This window comes from Macaca thibetana, chromosome 17, assembly GCF_024542745.1.
Source record: "Macaca thibetana thibetana isolate TM-01 chromosome 17, ASM2454274v1, whole genome shotgun sequence".
Classification (NCBI taxonomy): domain Eukaryota; kingdom Metazoa; phylum Chordata; class Mammalia; order Primates; family Cercopithecidae; genus Macaca; species Macaca thibetana.
In genome coordinates, this window is record NC_065594.1 from 79,440,184 (window position 1) to 79,460,679 (window position 20,496).

Below are 20,496 nucleotides of genomic sequence, written 5' to 3' on the forward strand. Positions count from 1 at the left end.
ACTAGTTACATAGCAATTTTCAACTGTAATGAGGCTGGTAGAACATTTTCATCATATATATATATATTTTTGTGTTGTTTTGTTTTGTTTTGTTTTTTTGAGATGGAGTCTCGCTCTGTCACCCAGGCTGGAGTGCAGTGGTGCGATCTCAGCTCACTGCAACCTCTGCCTCCCAGGTTCAAGCAATTCTCATGCCTCAGCCTCCTGAGTAGCTGGGAATACAGGTGCCCGCCACCACACCCAGCTAATTTTTATATTTTTAATAGAGACAGGGTTTCACCATGTTGGCCAGGCTGGTCTTGAACTCCTAACCTCAGGTGATCTGCCCGCCTTGCCTCCAAAAGTGCTGGGATTACAGGCATGAGCCACCATCTTATATGTATTGAATACCTGCCAGGTATGTGTCACTGAGCAGGTGCTGGGGGTACAGCAGCGACAAGAAATATAAGGTCCATGCTCTCAAAGAAGTTATGGTCTCATCCTACGGAAGGTGTTTCTAAATTAAGACAACAACAGCCTTTCTCCCAAGGGGGCTGCCCAGCACATCACTAGCCCTGCCCCCTAAATGACAACACCGCATCCCAAACCCCACCTGATAGATGGTTAGTCATCCCATCCCAACCCACCCTCTGAGAACTGCTGGGGAAAGACACAATAAAGAAGTATCAGGTTGTTGCAAAAGTAATTGTGGTTTTTGCCATTACTTTCAATTCTGTAAGTTTTTTGAGAGCAGAGACCTTGTACGTCTTGTCACTGCTGTGCTCCCAGCACCTAGCTCAGTGACTCATACCTGGCAGGTATTCAATACATAGAAGGTGAAATTGTTCTTTCCATTACTTTGAGTGGCAAAAACCACAATTATTTTTGCACCAACCTAATAAATTCACAAACTCATATATCGATATTGTGGTGGAGATGACCAGGCACTGTGACAGCCATGGGGGATCTTTAGGTTATTAGCACAGGCCCCTGTGAAGAGGTGGCACGTAGGCTGAAGGTCCTGGAGGATGAGCAGGTGTAGCCATGAGCATTCTGGGGATGAGGAACAGCATGTGTGAAGGCCCCACGGTGGGAGAGAGCCTCGTGGACTTAGAAAACACAGACAGAAGATGAGTGGGGCTGGAGATAAATTGGAGAGGCTGGCAGGGGCCAGACCATGTGAGGCTTTAAGCGTCATGGAGAAGAATTCAGATTTTATTCTAAAGCCACCAAAGGGTTTTAAGAAGGGAAGTGATGCAATAACAATAATAATGAGGAATAGTTAACACTACTGAGAACTTGTTTAGATTTTAAGTGTGCACTCTCTTTCTATGTATGTGTAAACTCAGTCTATCATGACAACAACCGTATGAGGTGATGAGGTATTTATACCCCCATTCTATAGATGAGGAAACAGAGAGCTTCAGAAACTTGACCAAAGTCACACAGCAAGTCAACTTTGGAACTAGGAGCTGTGCTATGCTTTTAAAAGGTCAGCTGGGTTGTATGGCAAAGGGGTGATTGTAGGAGAGAAGAATGGGAGCAAGGAGGCTTTGAAATAATCCAGGTAAAGGATGATGATGGCTAGAAGCAGACTTGAGTGAGGCGAGTGCAGCACCAGCCTGGGAGGCAAAATTTAAGGAGAAGTCTCAGTAATTAAGATAAGTAATATTGGCCTGGCGTGGTAGCTCATGCCTGTAAGCCCAGCACTTTGGGAGGCTGAGGTGGATGGATCACTTGAGGCCATGAGTTTGAGACCAGCCTGGCCAACATGGTGAAACCCTATCTCTACTAAAAATACAAAACAATTAGCTGGGCATGTTGGCATTTGCCTGCAGTCCCAGCTACTCGGGAGGCTGAGGGATGAGAATTGCTTGAACCTAGGAAGTGGAGGTTACAGTGTGTGAGCCGAGATCGTGCCACTGCGCTCCAGCCTGGGCGACAGAGCAAGACTCCGTCTCAAAAAAAAAAAAAAAAAAAAAAAAAAAAAAGTAATATTCTAAACTAAAAACCAAGATAATGGAAAAATCCCATTATGAACAAAATATCAAAATTTTAATTAAAGACAGGATTGGTGTTACTGAAATTGCCTTTGCCTCAGTCTTCAGTATGGCTGGGCTGGGCACTGGCTGGGACTAAGGTGGTGACAAGAAAATTACCAAATTTAAGTAGACAGGAGAGGCCTGAGGTGGAGCAGGCGTGGGGGTTGAGCAGTCTCTCCTGTTGGTATCGAATATAACAATAATTCTTAGGCTCAGCAGAAGTTTAGCATCCATGTTCCCAGGCACCTGGACTTTTCCAAATCTTGGAACCCACTCTGGCTGAACAGGCTTTTGTTTGTTGAAACGGCCACTTTTTGCATCCAAGAGCACAAGTCAGTTTCCACTGGAAGGTTCTTAGAAACGGTTTCAGGTGTAAGTTTAGAGCATGAATGGAACGGAGTCACAGCTGAAAAAGAAACATGCTGAGTGCGAAGGAAAAGACATGGTTAAGGGGTAACACGGACTCGGGCAGGTGATGACCTGCAGGTGGAGGCCGGCTGGATCGGGGAAGGTGAAAGAAGAGGCAGGTGCAGGTCCCAGCCTGTTTTAACGCCTCGGCGTTCTCACCGCTGCAGAACGACTGCAGGGGGCAGAATAAAGAGCTGCTGCCAGTTTCCCTGCCGAGAGAGTGCCAACAGCTGCTCTGACCTATTGCAAGCATGTGTGTTCCAGGATGCAACCTTCCTGTATTCTCTTTGACCACTCTAGATTAATTGCTAACCAAGATATGAACGTGGTGGGGCTCACAAAGTGTTAGGCGGTATTTTAACAACAAAAACTGCAAAGAAATCCCTAGAAATGTTGGCTCTTCTGGCTGGGAAAACGCAGTCTGTCAACAGTTGCCTCAAAAACTCAGAAGCTCAGGGAGAGTTGGATTCGGTCAACAGAGACGCCCCTCAAAGAGGAGCCATCCATTCAGATCCTCTGCTCTGTCCCCCATGACAGCGGGGACGAAGGGCCTGAGCCCTGGCCGGGAGGGGCAGGTGACCTCGGGACTGGCCGCGGGGCGGAGCGGGTGCTGGGAGGAAGGAGAACGTGGCTGGCGGCGAGGGGGGGCGGGGGGGGGGGGGGGGGCGGCGGGGGCGGCGGGGGCGGGGGGGTGCGGGGGGTGCGGGGGGGGGGGGGGGGGGGGGGCGGGGCGGGGCGAAGACAGAGCGAGGCGGGGACTGGGACGGGGATGTAGCCGTGGGGGAGTGGAAAGTGGGGTGGGCGTGGCTAAAGGCAAAGGGCGGGGCGCGCGCTTCGGGAAGATGGCGCTACGTCTACTGCGGAGGGCGGCGCGCGGAGCGGCGGCGGCGGCGCTGCTGAGGCTGTGAGTGCAGGTTCCCATTCCCCGCCTTCCCGGCCCGGCTTGCAGCGGGTCGGCTCCCGTTGCAACCCCGCGGGCCGGGCGCGGCTTCCCCAATCCCTCATGGGAACCCAGCCGGACGGGAGCACCATGCGCCTCCCTCGCGCTGGCTCGACCTGGTCCAAGGTCGCTGCCGCCCGCGCCTCCCTGTGGGTGGGCCCTTGTTGCACCCGGAAAATGGGTACATATAGTCGAGTTACCTGGACTCAGCCCCAAGGAACAAAACTGTCTGCCTGCCACAAATGGCAAACGTGAACGCGCCAATCTTTATCTCTGAGAGGCGGCTCGCCTGGTGAAGAACACCTGCGGTTCGTTTAACACAGCGGTTCCCAAACGGTTTGGTCTCAGGACCCGTTTGTTTACACGTCTAAAAATAATTTGAGGACCCCGAAAGCTTTTGCTTATATCTATTGATTTTTGTGGTATGAGGAATTAAACCAGAAATTTAAAAAATATTCACTTAATAACAAACCCATTAACTTTTAATACAAATAACACTTTAATGAAAATATTCTCAAAAGTGAGAAGATTGGCTCATGGTTTTTATATTTTTGAAAATTTCTTTGGTTTAATAAAGGACAGCTGGAGTCTCATATCAGCTGTTTTGGAGGAAGTATTTGAAAGAAATGCTGGGCTCCTGCAGATGCAGATATTAGTTGGGAAAGGGAGGACCAAGCAGACACTCTCAGCGGGTCTCAGGGATCCCCTTAGGCGTCTTTGGACCACACTCTGAGAACCGCTGGTCTAGCACTTGCCCATCGCCTAGGTACGTGCACATACATGGTCTCATTTGTTTCCCTTGACCAGCATGTGAAGAAGTTGGGTGTCATGTTTATAAAGATGAAAAACAGGGTCAGAAAGGTTAAGGATTGTCAAAGCTCTATGACCAGTAATGAGAGTTTGGTTCAAACACTGAGTCTATGGCGCCTGGTCTGAAACTTTTCTTTCTTTCTTTCTTTTCTTTCTTTCTTCTTTCTTTCATTTTTATTTTTATATTTTGAGACAGAGTCTCGCTGTGTCACCTAGGCTGTAGTGCAGTGGTGCAATCTCGGCTTACTGCAACCTCCACCTCCACGATTCTCATGCCTCAGCCTCCTGAGTGGCTGGCATTACAGGTGTGCACCACCACCCCCGGCTAATTTTTGTATTTTTAGTAGAGACAGGGGCCATGGTGACTAGGCTATTCTCGAACTCCTGACCTCAAAGGATCCACCCCGCTCAGCCTCCCAAAGACTGGGATTACAGGCGTGAGCCACTACAGCCAGCCTGGTGGTCTGGAACTTCTTCTTCTTCTTCTTCTTTTTTTTTTTTTTTTTTGAGACGGAGTTTAGCTTTTGTCGCCCAGGCTGGAGTGCGATGGTGCCATCTCAGCTGACTGCAACCTCCGCCTCCCGGATTCAAGCGATTCTCCTGCCGCAGCCTCCCGAGTAGCTGGAATTATAGGGCGTCCGCCACCACGCCTGGCTAATTTTTGTATTTTTAGTAGAGACGAGGTTTCACCATGTTGGCCAGGCTGGTCTCGGGCTCCTGACCTCAGGTGATCCGCCCGCCTCGGCCTCCCAGAGGTTGGGATTACAGGCGTGAGCCACCGTGCCCGGCCAAGTCTGAACTTCTTACGTCTTCTTGCATTGTGCCTCTTTAGTCACCCACCTATGGGAGGACCCACCTAATCGTATGCATCCCACTTTTCCATTTCCTCCACTGCCTCTGGCACAGGGCCCTGGCTGTGGGAGTCACCTCTGGCCCCAGAGGAGCAGCTCAGGCAGTGTATCCAGGCTGGTCCAGAAGGGTCCTTTTCTGGCTCCTTTTGAGGGGGCCAGCCTCTGTGGACTGTTCAGTAGCGGGTCCGGTGAGCAAGCACAGTCCCCACGCCAGCACTGGGGGTTAATTCACAGTGCTCTTCACCCGCCTTAGCACACTGGCTCCGTTCTCGACATGTCTACCTGCTGGATATAGGATTCTTGATTGGCATTTTTTTTTCTTTTGAGCATTTTAAAGTGTATTATCTCACTGTCTTCTTGCCTCCAGTATTCTAATGAGAATTCAGACTTTAATCTTATTAGGGTTCTATGTAAGTGATGAATCTCTCTTTTTTTTCCTTGCAAGATTTTCTCTTTGTCTTGGTCTTTTAGTGGTTTTATTGTGGTGTGTGTGAATCTGTTTGAGTTTATCCTCTTGGGAGTTTGTTGAGCTTCTTGGATGTGTATACATCAAATTTGGGAAGTTTTTGGCTATTGTTCTCTCAAAAAAGTCTGCTTTCTTATCCCTCTCTTCTCTTTCTGAGGCTCCCATTGCGTGTATGTTGGTGTAGTTGATAGAACCCTATAGGTCTTTGAGACTGTTCAGTTTTCTTTCAGTTCCTCAGGCTGGACAATGTCAATTGACCAGGTTTTTTTTTTTTTTTTTTTTTTTTTTTTTTTTTTTGAGATGGAGTCTCAGTCTGTCACCAGGCTGGAGTTCAGTGGCGCCATCTTGGCTCACTGCAACCTCTGACTCCCTGGTTCAAGCGATTCTCCTGCTCCGGCCTCCCGAGTAGCTGGGATTACAGGCACGTGCCACCACGCCCAGCAATTTTTGTATTTTTAGTAGAGATGGGGTTTCACCATGTTGGCCAGGATGGTCTTGATCTTCTGACCTCGTGATCCGCCTGCCTTGGCCTCCCAAAGTGCTGGGATTACAGGTGTGAGCCACTGCGCCCAGCCAACCTGTCTTTAGGTTTGCTGATTCCTCCCTTGTCCAGCTCAAATCATTTTCATTTTAATCCAGAACTTCTTTCTTTTTGGAGACTGAGTCTGATTCTGTCACCAAGGCTGGAGTGCAGTGGTGCTGTCTCGGCTCACTACAACCTCTGCCTCCTGGGCTCAAGCCATCCTCCCACCTCAGCCTCCCACATAGCTGGGACTACAGGTGTGCACCCATGCACCTGGCTAATTGTTTATGTTTTTTTGTAGAGACAGGGTTTCGCCATGTTGCTCAGGGTGGTCTCGAACTGGGCTCAAGCAATCTGCCTGCCTCTGTCGCTCATAGTATTGGGATTACAGGCATGAGCCACTATGCCTGGCCCTTTTCTGTACTTTCTCTCTTCATTGATATTCTCTGTGTACTGAAACATCATTCTCATACTTTCCTTTAGTTCTCTTTTTTCTTTCTTTCTCTTAGAGACAGAGTCTCCAGGCTGGAGTACAGTAGTGCGATCATAGCTCACTGCAGCCTGCAGCTTCTGGGCTCAAGTGATCCTCCTGCCTCAGCCTCCCCAGTAGCTGGGACTACAGGCACACACCACTATGCCCAGCTAATTTTTAAATTTTTTGAAGAGACAGAGTCTTGCAGTGTTGCCCAGGGTGGTCTTGAACTCCTGGGTTCAAATGATTCTCTTGCCTTGGCCTCCAAAGCAGTGAGATTCTAGGCATGAACGACTGCACCTGGCCTCCTTCAGTTCTTTATGCATAGTTTCCTTTAGTTTTCTGAACATACTTTAAATAGATGATTTAACTAGTAAGTCCAGCATCTGGACTTCCTCAGGAACAGTTTGTACTGGCTACTTTCTTCCTCTGCGTATGGGTCGTACTTTCTTGTTTCTTTGCATGTCTTGTATATTTCTTTTGAAAACTGGACATTTTAAGTAATATAATGGGGCAACTCTGGAAATCAGATTTCTCCCTTTTCCCATGGTTTTTTGTTGTTGTTTGCTTAGTGACTTTAATAAACTAATTCTGCATTGTGTTCTTTGTCATGTGTGACCACTGCGGTCTCTGCTTGGTTAGCTTAGTAGTCTAACAATTAGACAAAGATTTCCTTAAATTCCTGGAAGCAGTAAGTCTCCTAGTCTTTGCTGAGGGACTCTGTGTGTGTCAGGACATGTCTTCAACATTCAGCCACAGTTTGCTACTCTGCCCCTGCTTCCACTTCCTTCTTACACAGAGATTGAAGGTTAGCTAGACATGATCTCTTAAGGTCTTTCCTTAGCAGGTATACAGCCTTGCACGTGTGTGTGGCCTCCTAGAGTCTCAGGAACCTGTCACAACTTTTCAGAGTTCTATATGGATATCGCGTTTTCCATTTTTAGCTTTTAAGTGTTTTGGTTAGCTGGTGGTTTGCCCTGTTACCTTCCATCTCAAGTAGCTGTGATGTTAAATAAGTACTTCTGATTGTTTGGACAAATGCCCTCCGGGAAAATACTGTTCCTACTGTGCAAGCTCTGAGTCAGGTCAAATAAAGACAGTTTTGCAAGTAGGGTCTGTCAAGGAATCACAAGACAGGTCAAATAGTGACATTTTCCAGAAATGGGGCTTTCCCCCTTCTAATGGCTGCCGTGCTGCTGGTTTTCACTGTGATGGGGGCTGTTGATTTTTAAGTCTACCATAGAACTGGGGAAAACGGATAGTGTAAACTAAACCCCCACGACAATTGCTGTTCTTCCTGAGATTTATCTATTTTTCTTGAATAAATGATCCCTATATTGCTGCAAGTCTTTAATTTCTAGAATTCTGAAAAAGTTGATTCTGACCATTTTTGCCAATATTCTCATTGATTTTATGGAGGATGGGATTTTCAGAGGTCCTTTTTCTGTAGTTTTTGCTGAAGTCAGCCTGCATGGAGTTTTGATCAAGAATGGATTTGAATTTATAATTTTTTTTTTTTTGCATCTGTTGTGTTGATCATAAGGCTTTTCTTCTTCAGTGCGTTAATTTGGTGAATTACAGTGATTGACTTTTTAAACGTTAAGCTGACCATTGCATTCCTGGAATAAACCCCAGTGATCGTGATGTATTGTTTGGATTGCATTTGCTAAAATTTTGTTAACATTATTTGTATCTATGTTCATAAGGAATATTAGCCTATAGTTTTCTGATATTGCCTTGGTCTGGGTTTGGTGTTAGGATGGTGACGGTCCCAGGATGTGTTGGAGAGTTCCCGCTTCTATTTCCTGGAACAGTTTGTGTAAATTTGGTAAGATTTTGCCTGTATATGTTTGCACCTGCAGTTTTCTTTGTGGAAAAAGTGTTAAACTACAAATTTAGTTTATTTAATAGACATATTGCTATTCAGATTATCTAGTTCTTCTTGAGTAAGCTTTGGTAGTTTGTATCTTTGAAGGACTATGTACATTTCATCTAAGTTGTCACATTCACGTGCCTAGAGTTGTTCATGCTGAGTCCTTATCCTTTTTCTTACATCCCTACAAAGGTATGTACCACACAATTCACCCTTTGTTAGTGTATGATTAAGTAATTTCTAATAAGTTTATAGGCCCATCACTACAATCCAGTTTTAGGCCCCCATCCAAATTTCTATCACCCCCCCAAATTCTCTGGAGTCCATTTGCAATTAATTCTTACCCCTGCCTCTAGTCTGTCATCTCCTTACTGTTCGTGTCATCTGTAGTGATGTGTCCTCTTTCATCCCTGATATTTGTAATTCTTTTTTCTCTGTTTTTTATTTCATCAGTCTGGCTCGAGTTGTATTGCTTTTCTTTTTTTTTTTTTTTTTTTTTTTTTTTTTTTTTTTTTGAGACGGAGTCTCGCTGTGTCACCCAGGGTGGAGTGCAGTGGCCCGATCTCGGCTCACTGGAAGCTCCGCCTCCCGGGTTTACGCCATTCTCCTGCCTCAGCCTCCGAGTAGCTGGGACTACAGGCGCCCGCCACCACGCCCGGCTAGTTTTTTTTTTTTTTGTATTTTTAGTAGAGACGGGGTTTCACCATGTTAGCCAGAATGGTCTCGATCTCCTGACTTCGTGATCCACCCGCCTCGGCCTCCCAAAGTACTGGGATTACAGGCTTGAGCCACCGCGCCCGGCCTGTATTGCTTTTCTTAAAGAACCATCTTTTGATTTTATCGATTTTTTTCTATTTTTTTTTTCTGTTTTCTATTTCATTGATTTCAGTCTCATCTTTATTATTTCCTACGTTCAGCTTACTTTGGGTTTAATTTGCCCTTTAGTTTTTTAAGGTGGAAATTTAAATTATTAATTTTAGACCTTTCTACTTTTTTTTTGAGACAAGGTCTCGCTCTGTCACCCAGGCTGGAGTGCAATGATGCAATCTTGGCTCACTGCAACCTCCATATTCTAGGCTGAAACAATCCTCCTGCCTCAGCCTCCCAAGTAGCTGAGACTACAGGCATTAGCCACCATGTCTGGCTAATTTTTGTGTTTTTGGAGAGATGAAGTTTCCCCACGTTGCCCGGGCTGGTCTCAAACTCCTGGATTCAAGCAGTCCACCTACCTCGGCCTCCGAAAGTGCTGGGATTACAGATGTGAACCACTGCACCCATCCGGGGTCTACTTTCTAAATATAAGCACTCAGTAATTACTTTTCAGCCATGCTTGGTGGCTCATGTCTACGATCCCAGCACTTTGGGAGGCTGAGGTAGAAGGATCACTTTTGGCCAGGAGTTCAAGTCCAGCTTGGGCAACATAGATGCTGTCTCCACAAAAATTTTTTAAAAATTAGCTGGATGTGGTGGCTTGTGCCTGTGATCCTAGCCACTTGGGATACTGAGGTGGGAGGATTCCTTGAGCCTGGGGATTTGGGGTTCCAGTGAGCTGTGATCATACTGCTGCAGTCCAGCCTGGGTGACAGAGAAAGGCTCTATTAAAAATAGTAATAATAATAATAATAATAAAATTTCCTCTAAGGAGTGTTTTAATTCCCTCTAGCAAATTTTGCAAGATTTCTGGTACCTATCATCTCTTTTAATGTCTTATGTTGATCCTCTGTTTTCTAAAGTATTCAGTAGTAAGACTCCAAAAGAAAAAGGGCTCCCTGGCTGTATGTGTTCAGTGGTAGCAGCCAAGGAATGTGCCAGGAAGATACTTCACATTTTGCAGTGCCATGGTGGAGAGGAATCTGATTAAAAAAAAAAAAAAAAAAAATTGAAGACAATTTAGAGCGGCGACAACTGCAAGCTAAGTACCTGAGACTCTGGGTCAACAGGAAGGGGACAGTGTGTGAGGAAACAGGGGCCATGGAAAGTGGCTGAGGGGCCTGGATGGGGTTACCTGTCAGGGTCCCAATAGGCCTTTTGTAGGGTTGGCTTCATCTTTGAAGCCTCCTGAGGTTACCGTGACAACCACTATTGTCCCTCTGTACTGCTGTGAGGCCACTAAGGGAAAAAGGAAGGGAAGGGACCCAAAGGGAGGACGGAGGTGGGAGAAGAGGGAGCGATGGGGAGAGAAAGGCAGAGAAGAATGGAAGCAGTGAGCGAGAAAGGGGAGAAACCTGACTGAAAAGGAGGCAGGGTAAACATGACGGAGAAATGGAAAAATAATCACATTGCAAAGAACTAACTCAGAGTCAGGATGAATGTGTATTCTTTGCTACTTGAACTGGCATTAAAAGGCCAATGTGAAGTGTTAGATATTTTAAAATGTTTATTGGTATCATTAGAAGTTGACTTCAGTTGCCCAAATGCATGGTGAGAAAGGGGATGTGTAAACAAAAATGATATTTTGGATTGTGAAGCAGAAGGTCATTTTAAATGGCCCTGGGAGGTAAAGGAACCAATCCTCTCGGTCACCTGGGACTGTCCTGGTTTTAGCATGGAATGTCCTATGTTCCCAGAAACCCCTTAGATCCCAGCAAACCAGGATGGCCATTCACCACAGAGGTAGAGAAGTAAAGGGCTGTGGATGAAGACGGGTACTTATTAGGAACACGGAGGAGGATGGAGTTGGAGGGGATGAGTGCAGGGCAGGATACAGAGCCCAGAAGAAAGGGAATTGACAGAAGCTGGGAGAAAGAATAAAAAGACCAGTGGTCTAAGATGGTAGACCTCAGGTTCAAGAACTGGAGCAACAGTCTTCTGGAATGGCCTCCATTCTAGAATGGAGAGAGAGTGTTCAGAATGCTTTGATGGAGAAAGAACGGCCGCTGCCAAGAGTGGGGCTGAAGAGAAAAAGGAGACCTGGAGGGAGCAGGCAACACCAGGAAGGCAGTTGTATGCAGTGTGCAGACCGGGAGTAGCCTAGGGATAGGGACATGCCTGGACTGGACAGTGGAATTGGTGGGAAATCAGATTTCCCTGAGCAAAATCCAGTGGGCAGCAGCCAAACTGGTGAGCAAGAACTGGCTGTGGTGGCTGGGCCCGAATTGGGTGCTGCACCTGCCAGGGCAGGTGTAGCTGCGAGGGACTCTGCCAACAATTCAGCTGTGCTGTGCCTACTGAACGGACTCACCTTGGCCTCTGGCTCTGTTGCAGCTGTGTGGCGCTCATGCTTCTACATACTGTTATCCTGTGGTAGAGTTTTACCGTGAACCAGGGCCATCTAGAGGAAACTGGGTCACCCACATGCTTTCTGTGGGAGAGGCCAAGGAGTCAGGGGGAGACTGGGACCTGAAGATCAACTCTTTACTGCAGAGATCACTCCCTCCCTCTCTCTGTCCCATGGATCCAGAGGGAAGTTGAGGACAGTTTCATGCCACATGCTTGACCCGACTCGACTGAGTAACTGTGGCTGCTGTGAAGACTCTGTCCTTGCAAGGAGCTCTCCTTAGTGCCCGAATTCCGCAGAATGTTTGCGTGACACGAGTGCTTCGTTCGTCTAGAAATACTTCATGGTAGTCAGTTGCTAATAACAGGGTATCTGCAGGTGGCACGTTCTCAGGAGGCATACCTGAAGCCTCAAAGGTGAGGACACACATGGCTGAGTGAGCCTGTCCCAAGACATGACCCATATCCATAGGGAGTGCCCTCAGGGCAGCTGACACCAGTCAGCCTCAGCAGTCTCCAGTGATAGCTTCGGAACAGCCACAGTCTGACTGATATACTTTCTGAAAACAGCCTTCGGTCACACAGTTTCCTAACTAAATGTGGTGGTGGCCACTCTGTAGGAGTTGCCATTTTATGTGTGATTCCCTGTGAGGAAGCCCATAGGTGCTCGTGGCTGAAATTTTAGGAATGCAGGTTTCTAAGAAGGCTGGGAAAAGCAAGCTGGGCTCCTTGGGGAGGTTTAATTAACTTTTTTAACATATAAAAAGTTGTTAATTATAAAAACAACATTTTTTCCTACCCTGAGTGCAGCTGGAGCTGTGTTCTGCTGTTACACATTGCTCATTAATTCCACACATTGCTCGTGATCCTGTGAGGTTTAGAATTTTATTAGACAATAAGGAAGATATCAAGGAAATAATATTTGTGTTTTCATATAGGTCACTTGGGTATGAATTTAAATCCACTGTAATTCAAACAGGTTTAATTTATTTCATGTTGCTACTTGAATGTGTTATAGCTTATCAATTAAATAACGCACCTGAATGATGCAGACTTGAGATTCATTCCCTCCTTCTTTCCTTACTTCCTTCCTTTCTCACCCCATCCTCTCCACCATAAACCAGGTTTAGAATAGCTGTTAATTTTGCTGCTTTGATTTTTTGTTGTTGTTTATTTTGAAACGGAGTCTCGCTCTGTTGCTCAGGCTGGAGTGCAATGGCACAGTTTCAGCTCACTGCAACCTCTGCCTCCTGGGTTCAAGTGCTCCTCCTGCCTCAGCCTCCTAAGTAGCTGGAATTACAGGCGGACACCACCATGCACAGCTAATTTTTTTATTTTTCTTATTTTTAGTAGAGATGGGGTTTCACCATGTTGGTCAGGCTGGTCTTGAACTAGTGACCTCGTGATCTGCCTGCCTCAGTCTCCCAAAGTGCTGGGATTATAGGTGTGAACCACCGTGCTGGCTTTTTTTTTTTAAAGACTGGTGCAGCTATGTTGCCCAGACTGGAATGCAGTGGCTATTTACAGGTGTTATTATAGCTCACTGCAGCCTTAACATCCTGGGCGCCAGTAGCCCTTCTTCCTCAGTCTGTCTAGTAGCTGGGACTGTAGGCATGTGCTACCACACCCAGCTGTTTTTACGTTTTGTTTACATTTAAGGATGTTAACCTAATTTAGGAGTGGTGATGATGTTCACTGTTGTCCCACATGACTCTAGCACGTATATATTTGTATGTGTATAACCACAGTTGTTCATTAAGTCTGTTTCCAGGTTTTCTTGGGAAATGCAGAGAAAAATGTTCCTATCCCCAAATCTCTGTGGATACCCTTACTTAAGTATTTGGAGGTAAATTTCTATATGTGAACTTGCTGAGTACAGACATTTGAAGCCTTTTGATGCTTGCTGACAAATCACCCTCCACAAGGGTGTGTCGATACATCCCTGGATGGTGTATGCCTCTTGGAGGCTCATCTGTCCCATTTCCTTGCATTAGGAGACCCATGCACACTGAAGTAGGCACAGACTGTCACGCAGGTCACCTGACTGGCAGCACCAGACCTAAAAAGGCCTGTTGGCTACCACGACAGCCTTGGCTGTCACACTTGACCCGCCCATGGGTGTTTCTGTACATGGCCATGAACCTCTTTTGAACTACACCACATGTTAACATCTTTCTCTTAGTTAGGTCTTTGAGATTGGCAGAAGTGCTCTATTTAATAATAAAGGAATGGCCCGGGCATTGGTGGCTCACACCTGTAATTCCAGCACTTTTGAGAGACCAAGGTAGACAGATCGCTTGAGGTCAGAAGTTCAAGACCAGCCTGGCCAGCATGGTGAAACCCCATCTCTACTAAAAATACAAAAATTAGCGTGGTGTGGTTGTGCATGCTTGCAGTCCCAGCTGCTCAGGAGGCTGAGGCAGGAGAATTGCTTGAACCCAGGAGGCAAAGGTTGCAGTGAGCCAAGATCACACCACTGCACTCCAGCCTGGGTGACAGAGCGAGACTCTGTCTCAATAATAATAATAATAACAAGGGAATGAAAGTTTCCCTAGAAAGTAAGGATTCTATTTTAAGAGAGTACTTGGGTGGGCAAGTCTGTCTTAACTGTTTCTCCTCACTGTGTCTAAATGAGAAGGAAGAATGACCCTGGTGTCTGTATTTGCAGGACACTTTTCAGTATTGATATTCAGAACCCCAAATATTGAAAAGTGTAAAAGACAATACTTGCTACTTCATTGTCCCGTTGCCCCCCACCCCAGTAAAATGAGGGTCTTAGGTTAGTGGAAGACTGTGTTCACTGTTTAACTCACAGTTCTACATTGCTAAAATTTGACACTTTTTTTTCCTAATAAGGGCCTCTCTGTGGACCTTTTGAAAGTTTATATGGTCATTAAAAACATCATTGCACACATATATTTCATACCACTTTGGAAGTAGTGCAGGCTTGTTTGAAAGCATACACTTGACTTGTCTTCTTACTCAATCTCACAGTATTCTTTGGGAGAAGGTTGATATGCCCACATTCTGTGGCCAAAAACAAAAGTTTAGGAAATGAAAACAACAAACAGAAAACCCCATGCCAAGTGCTGTTTTCGTAGTGAGGCACTGGAGGGTGCTCTAGCAATGGGAGATGCACGCAGTCTCTGCAGTCTGCAGGCTGCCCTCACAAATGCCTCTTTCAGAAGATGTAAGAGTTGTTTTTTCTGTTCATTTTAAGGCAAATGAAAGACACATGGATGGTAGAGGAAATATTTCTATACTGACCTATAAACGGTCCCTTTAAAAGTTTATGAGAAACTGAAGAAGTAGCTCTGCGCTCCAGCCCTCTTTATGACCTCCTCTCTCCCTAGCCTGTTGCAGCCTCACCGGCCTCCTCTTCTGGGCTGTGTCAGCCTGAAGCACTGTCCCTTTGTGTCTTAGATGTGACAGATCAGAGAGGTCTTCCTTGACCACCCTGTACAACAGAGTCTCCACCCCCTTACCAGCCTCTGCACTACCCCCTGTCCCCTTGCTGCTGTTTTCATTTTTTCCTGTTGCCCCATTTCCACCAGACATATCACATGCTTATTTGTTTATTGTCTGCCTGTACCCTACCCCAGCCCCCAGATAGTCATGAGAGCAGGAACTTGGTTTATTCCATTGCTATTATATATCCAGAACCTAAAACAATCCTTGGCAGTGCCTGATATAAATTTGTAGAAGGAAAAAAGAGATTTAGGAAATGAAATATTTTGAGTGTTTCTAAAGATTTAGTGGATTTTTTTCTTTATTATGGTAAATTATACATAACAAAATTACCGGTTTAACTTTTTTTTTTTTTTTGAGATGGAGTCTTGCTCTGTCCCCCAGGCTGGAGTGCAGTGGTGCAATCTTGGCTCACTGCAACCTCCGCCTCCCGGGTTCAAGCAATTCTCCTGCCTCAGCCTCCCAACTAGCTGAGATTACAGGTGCCCGCCACCACACCCAGCTAATTTGTTGTAGTTTTAGCAGAGACGGGGTTTCACCATGTTGGCCAGGCTGGTTTCGAACTCCTGACCTCAGGTGATCTACCCGTCTCGGCCTCCCAAAGTGCTGGGATTACAGGCGTGAGCCACCACACTGGCCCATTTTAACTATCTTTAAGTGTACAGTTTAGTGGCATTAAGTACATTCACACTGTTGTACAGCCGTCACCACCACCCATCTTCAGAACTTTTTTATCTTCCCAAACTGAAACCCTGTGCACATTAAACACTAACTCCCTGTTCCCTTCCCCGCTACCCAGCCCCTGGTAACCACCGTTCTCATTATTTTCACTGTGAATTTGACTACTCTAGTTACTTCACATACATGGAATCACATATTTATCCTTTTGTGTTTGGCTTATTTCACTCAGCATAATATCTTCCAAAGTGCATCCATGTTATAGCAGGTATCTGATTTTCATTCATCTTTAAGGCTGAATAATCTATTGTGTGCATATTCCATATTTTATTTATTCATCCATCTGTTGATGGACATTTGGGTCACTGCCACCTTTTGGCTATTGTTAGTGCATGTTCTATGTGGAGCACAGAAATGTGATGTTTAAGTTTCTTTGAATTATACTAGCCAGTCACAGATCACTCCTGGGTAGTACTATGGTTTGAATGTGGTATCCCCTCCAAAATTCATGTTGAAACTTAATTCCCATTGCCGTGGTATTAAGAAGTGGGGCCTTGTAGGAAGTGGTTAAGTCATGAGGGCTGGGCCTCATGAATGGGTTAGTACCATTGGAAAGAGGCTTCAGAGAGAGTTTTCCAGTCTTGCCCTTCCACCTTCCACCATGTGAGGACACAGCAACAGGGCGCCATATTGGAAGCAGAGAGCAGCCCTCCGTAGACACCAAGGCTGGCACCTTGATCTTGGATTCCCCAGTCTCCAGAACTGTGGGAAGCAAGTTTCTGTTGTTTATAAATTAGCCCAGTATGTGATACTTTTTAAAATAGCAGCATAAACAGACTGAAACAGGTGGTTTCTACTTTTAGGAAAATATTTTTAATTCATATTAAGGTAGAAACTTATTCTAGCTCCTAAAAATCAGAATTGTTTTAATATCCTCAGGTGCTCTTTTAAGTTTTTCTTGCAGTTGTCAAAAACAAGTTTAAAATCAAGTTACTAACTCTCTGCTATAGGCAGGAAGCTCCTGGATAGATCCTCTGGGGTTCAAGTCCAATGCTGACCTGCAGTTGGCCCTTGTCTAGATTGTGCCTTATTTTTCTCACCCATCAAAAGGAGGATGGACAAGTTTCTTCCTGCTAGTTGACATTCCACAGTCTAGAAAGGAATTGTTGCCCTCAAGTAAGATGACATTGGGGAATTCAGAAATATAAAATATATAGCTTTTTGAGCTCTAAGTTATTTTGGTCCATTTGAGCTCAATTTGACCAGAGATTGAAGATAAAAGCTCTGCCTCCCCCAAACTTATGGGTACAGCCTGCACTCAATAGGTTTTACCGCCTGCTCCTGCCATTAAGGGAGATTTTTTTGGTCGTGTGGTGTTGACCCTTTAGGTCCTCAGAAGGGGCGGCGGCCTCATCGTGTCTCTCCCTGTAGCAGGGAGTGTTACCAGGCACTTTGTTCCGGTGACTTATGATGGACACAGCACAGCGCCAAGGGGTTAGGATTCTAAAATAATTCAGGTGTACTGAGATGCAGAACCTAAAAGAACTCCGGGGTAAGAGAAGGTAGATATCCTCAATTTTAGTCGGATTTTGACTCAGAAGTGGGTACCTGATTTCTGCCTACATCTCACTTCTTTCAGTTTTTTCCTGCTCCATTTGGGTTCCCTGCTCACTTGGTACCCTCAAGCTGGCTTGTAAATGCCCAGAGCCTGGACCACAGTGCTCTCGTGGGGCCTGCCTGTTCTAGAGCCCAGCAGCCAGCAGTCCACCCAGGGATGACCAGTGAGCCCAAGAAAACAAGCAGTGCTCATGTCAGATGTGTAGCCCTTCCCAAGTGCTGCACCTTTTAAGAAATGCCTTCACTGGGCGTAGTGGCTCATGCCTGTAATCCCAGCACTTTGGGAGGCCGAGATGGGTGGATCATGAGGTCAGGAGTTCGAGACCAACCTGGCACAACATGGTGAAACCCCGTCTCTACTAAAAATACAAAAATTAGCCGAGCGTGGTGGTCACGCACCTCTAATCCCAGCTACTCAGGAGGCTGAGGCAGGAGAATCACTTGAACCTGGAAGCAGAGGTTGCAGTGACTGAGATCCTACCATTGCACTCCAGCCTGGGCGACAGCAAGACTCCGTCTCAAAAAAAAAAAAAAGAAAGAAAGAGAAAGAAATGTCTTCTGCAGACACCTTAACTGCAAAAGAGTCAGCCAGGCAAGAGAATTTCTCCTCTACCAGGAGGAGAATATGGGTATAGGAGAGGCTTGGAGTGTCTCTGCCACCCCTCATGTCCTCTGGACAAAGGTCCAATCTGTGCATTTGCATCAGTGTCTAGCTGTCCTGCAAAACGTCAGGGACTTACCAGGTAAGCTGGTGACATGCCTGCACCAGGGGATTGGGAGAATCCTTATCGTTAAACCTCTTCTCCCCACCTCTTAACACATAAATACACTTTTTAAGCTTCCTAACGCTGTACTCTGATCATGGTGCCCACCCCCTCAGACAGCATAAATTTCCCAATGATCTCCGATTACCTGTCGCATAAAGTCCAGGCCCCTTAGCGTGGCATGTACACACCTCCTCACCCATCCTTCTATCTTTCCATTTCCCCCAGGCCGCTTACCTGTGGCCCACATGCGCCACTCACCATGCCCCATACTCGAGTCATCAGCGCCACTTCCTCCTGGAAGCCTTCCCTGGACACCTCAGCCAGCCATCTGTCTCATCCCCGAGAGCTCTAACCTCTCTGCTGACTTTTGCCACCCTTCCCTGTGTTAAGGTCATTGAGATGCAGAACTCCCAGTTGTCTTTGATGCCTCCTCTCCTCTCCCACCCATACCCCATCTGTTGCCAGGCCCGTTGATTTTCCCCTTCAGGTGCCAACTCTTTTTCATTGTATTAGTTTCCTATTGCTGTTGTAATAGATTATTGCAAACATCATGGTTTAAATTAAGCTTGTCCCTGCAGCCTGTGGGCCACACGTGACCCGGGATGGCTTTGAATATGACCCAACACAAATTTGTGAGCTTTCTTAAAACATTATGAGATTTTTTGACGATTTTTTTTTTCCTTAGCTTATCAGCTGTTGTTAGTGGATTTTATATGTGGCCCAAGACAACTCTTCCAGTGTGGGCCGGGGAAGCCAAAAAAATTGGACTCCCCTGGTTAAGTTAACACAGATTTGTTAGCTTATGCTTCTCCAGGTTGGAAGACTGACCTAGGTTTTGTGGGCTAAAACCAAGGTGTTTACAGGGATGGAGAGCCTTCTTTCTGGCAGTTCTAGGGGTGATTTGTTTGTTTGCCTGTTCCAGCTTCTGGAGGCTGCCCACATTCTCTGGCTCATGGCTCCTTATCCATCTTCAAAGTCAGCCCCAGTGGACTGAATTCTTCTCCCCACTGCTGCCATCTCGGGTTCTGTTGCTTCTGCTGCCCTCTTCCACTTAGAAGAACCCTTGTGATTACATTGGCCCCACCTGGATAACCCAGGCCAATCGCCTCAACTCAGGGTCAGATGATTAGCGACCTTCATTCCACTTTGCCATGTAACCTGACATATCAATAGATACTGGGTATAAGGACATGGACATCTTTGGGGGCCATTATTCTGCATACCCATCCACTGTTCTAGATTCAGGTTTGAACTCTTGGAACGACCATCTAATGGGCTGAGTTCCCTCATTGCCTCTCATGTTACGTGCTGCCAGCATGTATTGAGATGTACGTTCTATCATCTAGACCTGTTGGTTCCAAAAATATCTCTTGAATCTGTCCTTTTCTTTTTGTCTCCATTGCCCCTACCCTAGTGGTCATCTGTCATCTGGACCACTGTGAAAAAGGATTGTTTACATCTACAGGTACCCCTCCAAGCAATATTTAAGTGTACTATTCAAGAGTATTTTAGTACATTCACAATGTTGTGCAACCGGCACCTCCATCTAGTTTCAAAACATTTTCATCACCCTAAAGGAAAACTCTGTATCCATTGAGCAGTCATTCCCCATTCCCTCCTCTCCTCAACCCCTGGCAACCACCGGTCTATCTTGTCTATGCATTTACCAGTTCCTTTGTATGGATATAGTACTACATTTTATTTTTTAAATTAGATCAAATTTTTCAGAGACAGGATGTAGCTCTGTCATCCAGTTTGGAGTATAGTGGCACTGTCACCCAGACTGGAGTGTAGTGGCATGATCATAGCTCACTGTAGCCTTGGACTCCTGGGCTTGAGTGATTCCTCCTGCCTCAGCCTTCCAAGTAGCTAGGACTGCAGGCACTCACCACCACACCTGACTCATTTTTAAAATTTGTCAGTTGATGGACATTTGGGCTGTTTCTACTTTTTGGCGATTGTGACTAGTGCTGCTGTGAACATTCATGTACAGGTATTTGTTTTCAGTTCCTTTGGGTTTATACCTAGGAACTGCTGTGCCATATGGTAATTCTATGTTTAACTTTTTGAGGAACCACCAAATTGTTTTCCACAGTGGCTGCACCATTTTATATTCCACCAGAAATGCACAAGGGTTCTGATTTCTTCACATCCTCACCAACACTTGCTATTTTCCGTTGTTTTTATTGCAGCCATCCTAGTGGGTGTGAAGTTGTATCTCGCGGTTTCCTCCAAATCATTTTTAAATGCACAAATTGGCTAATTTCACTTCTCTGCTTCACATCCTTCCCATTGCATTTATGATAAACCCTGGCCCTCCCCTTGGACTCCGAGGAGCGTGTGATCTTCCACTCCTACCTCTTTCTGTCACTGCTTTCCATTCTCC

At 46.0% G+C, this 20,496-nt stretch overlaps 1 protein-coding gene across 2 annotated transcripts in view; it reads left to right on the plus strand.

The window, feature by feature from the left end:
- Positions 1–3,258: 3,258 nt before the first annotated feature.
- Positions 3,259–20,496, plus strand: part of CLYBL (citramalyl-CoA lyase) — a 278,492-nt gene continuing 261,254 nt past the window's right edge. For both annotated transcript variants that reach the window (XM_050765996.1, XM_050765997.1), the window contains exon 1: positions 3,259–3,333. In XM_050765996.1, the coding sequence (XP_050621953.1) occupies positions 3,272–3,333 (62 nt within the window). In that variant the 5' untranslated portion in view covers positions 3,259–3,271. The remainder of the gene's footprint in view (positions 3,334–20,496) is intronic.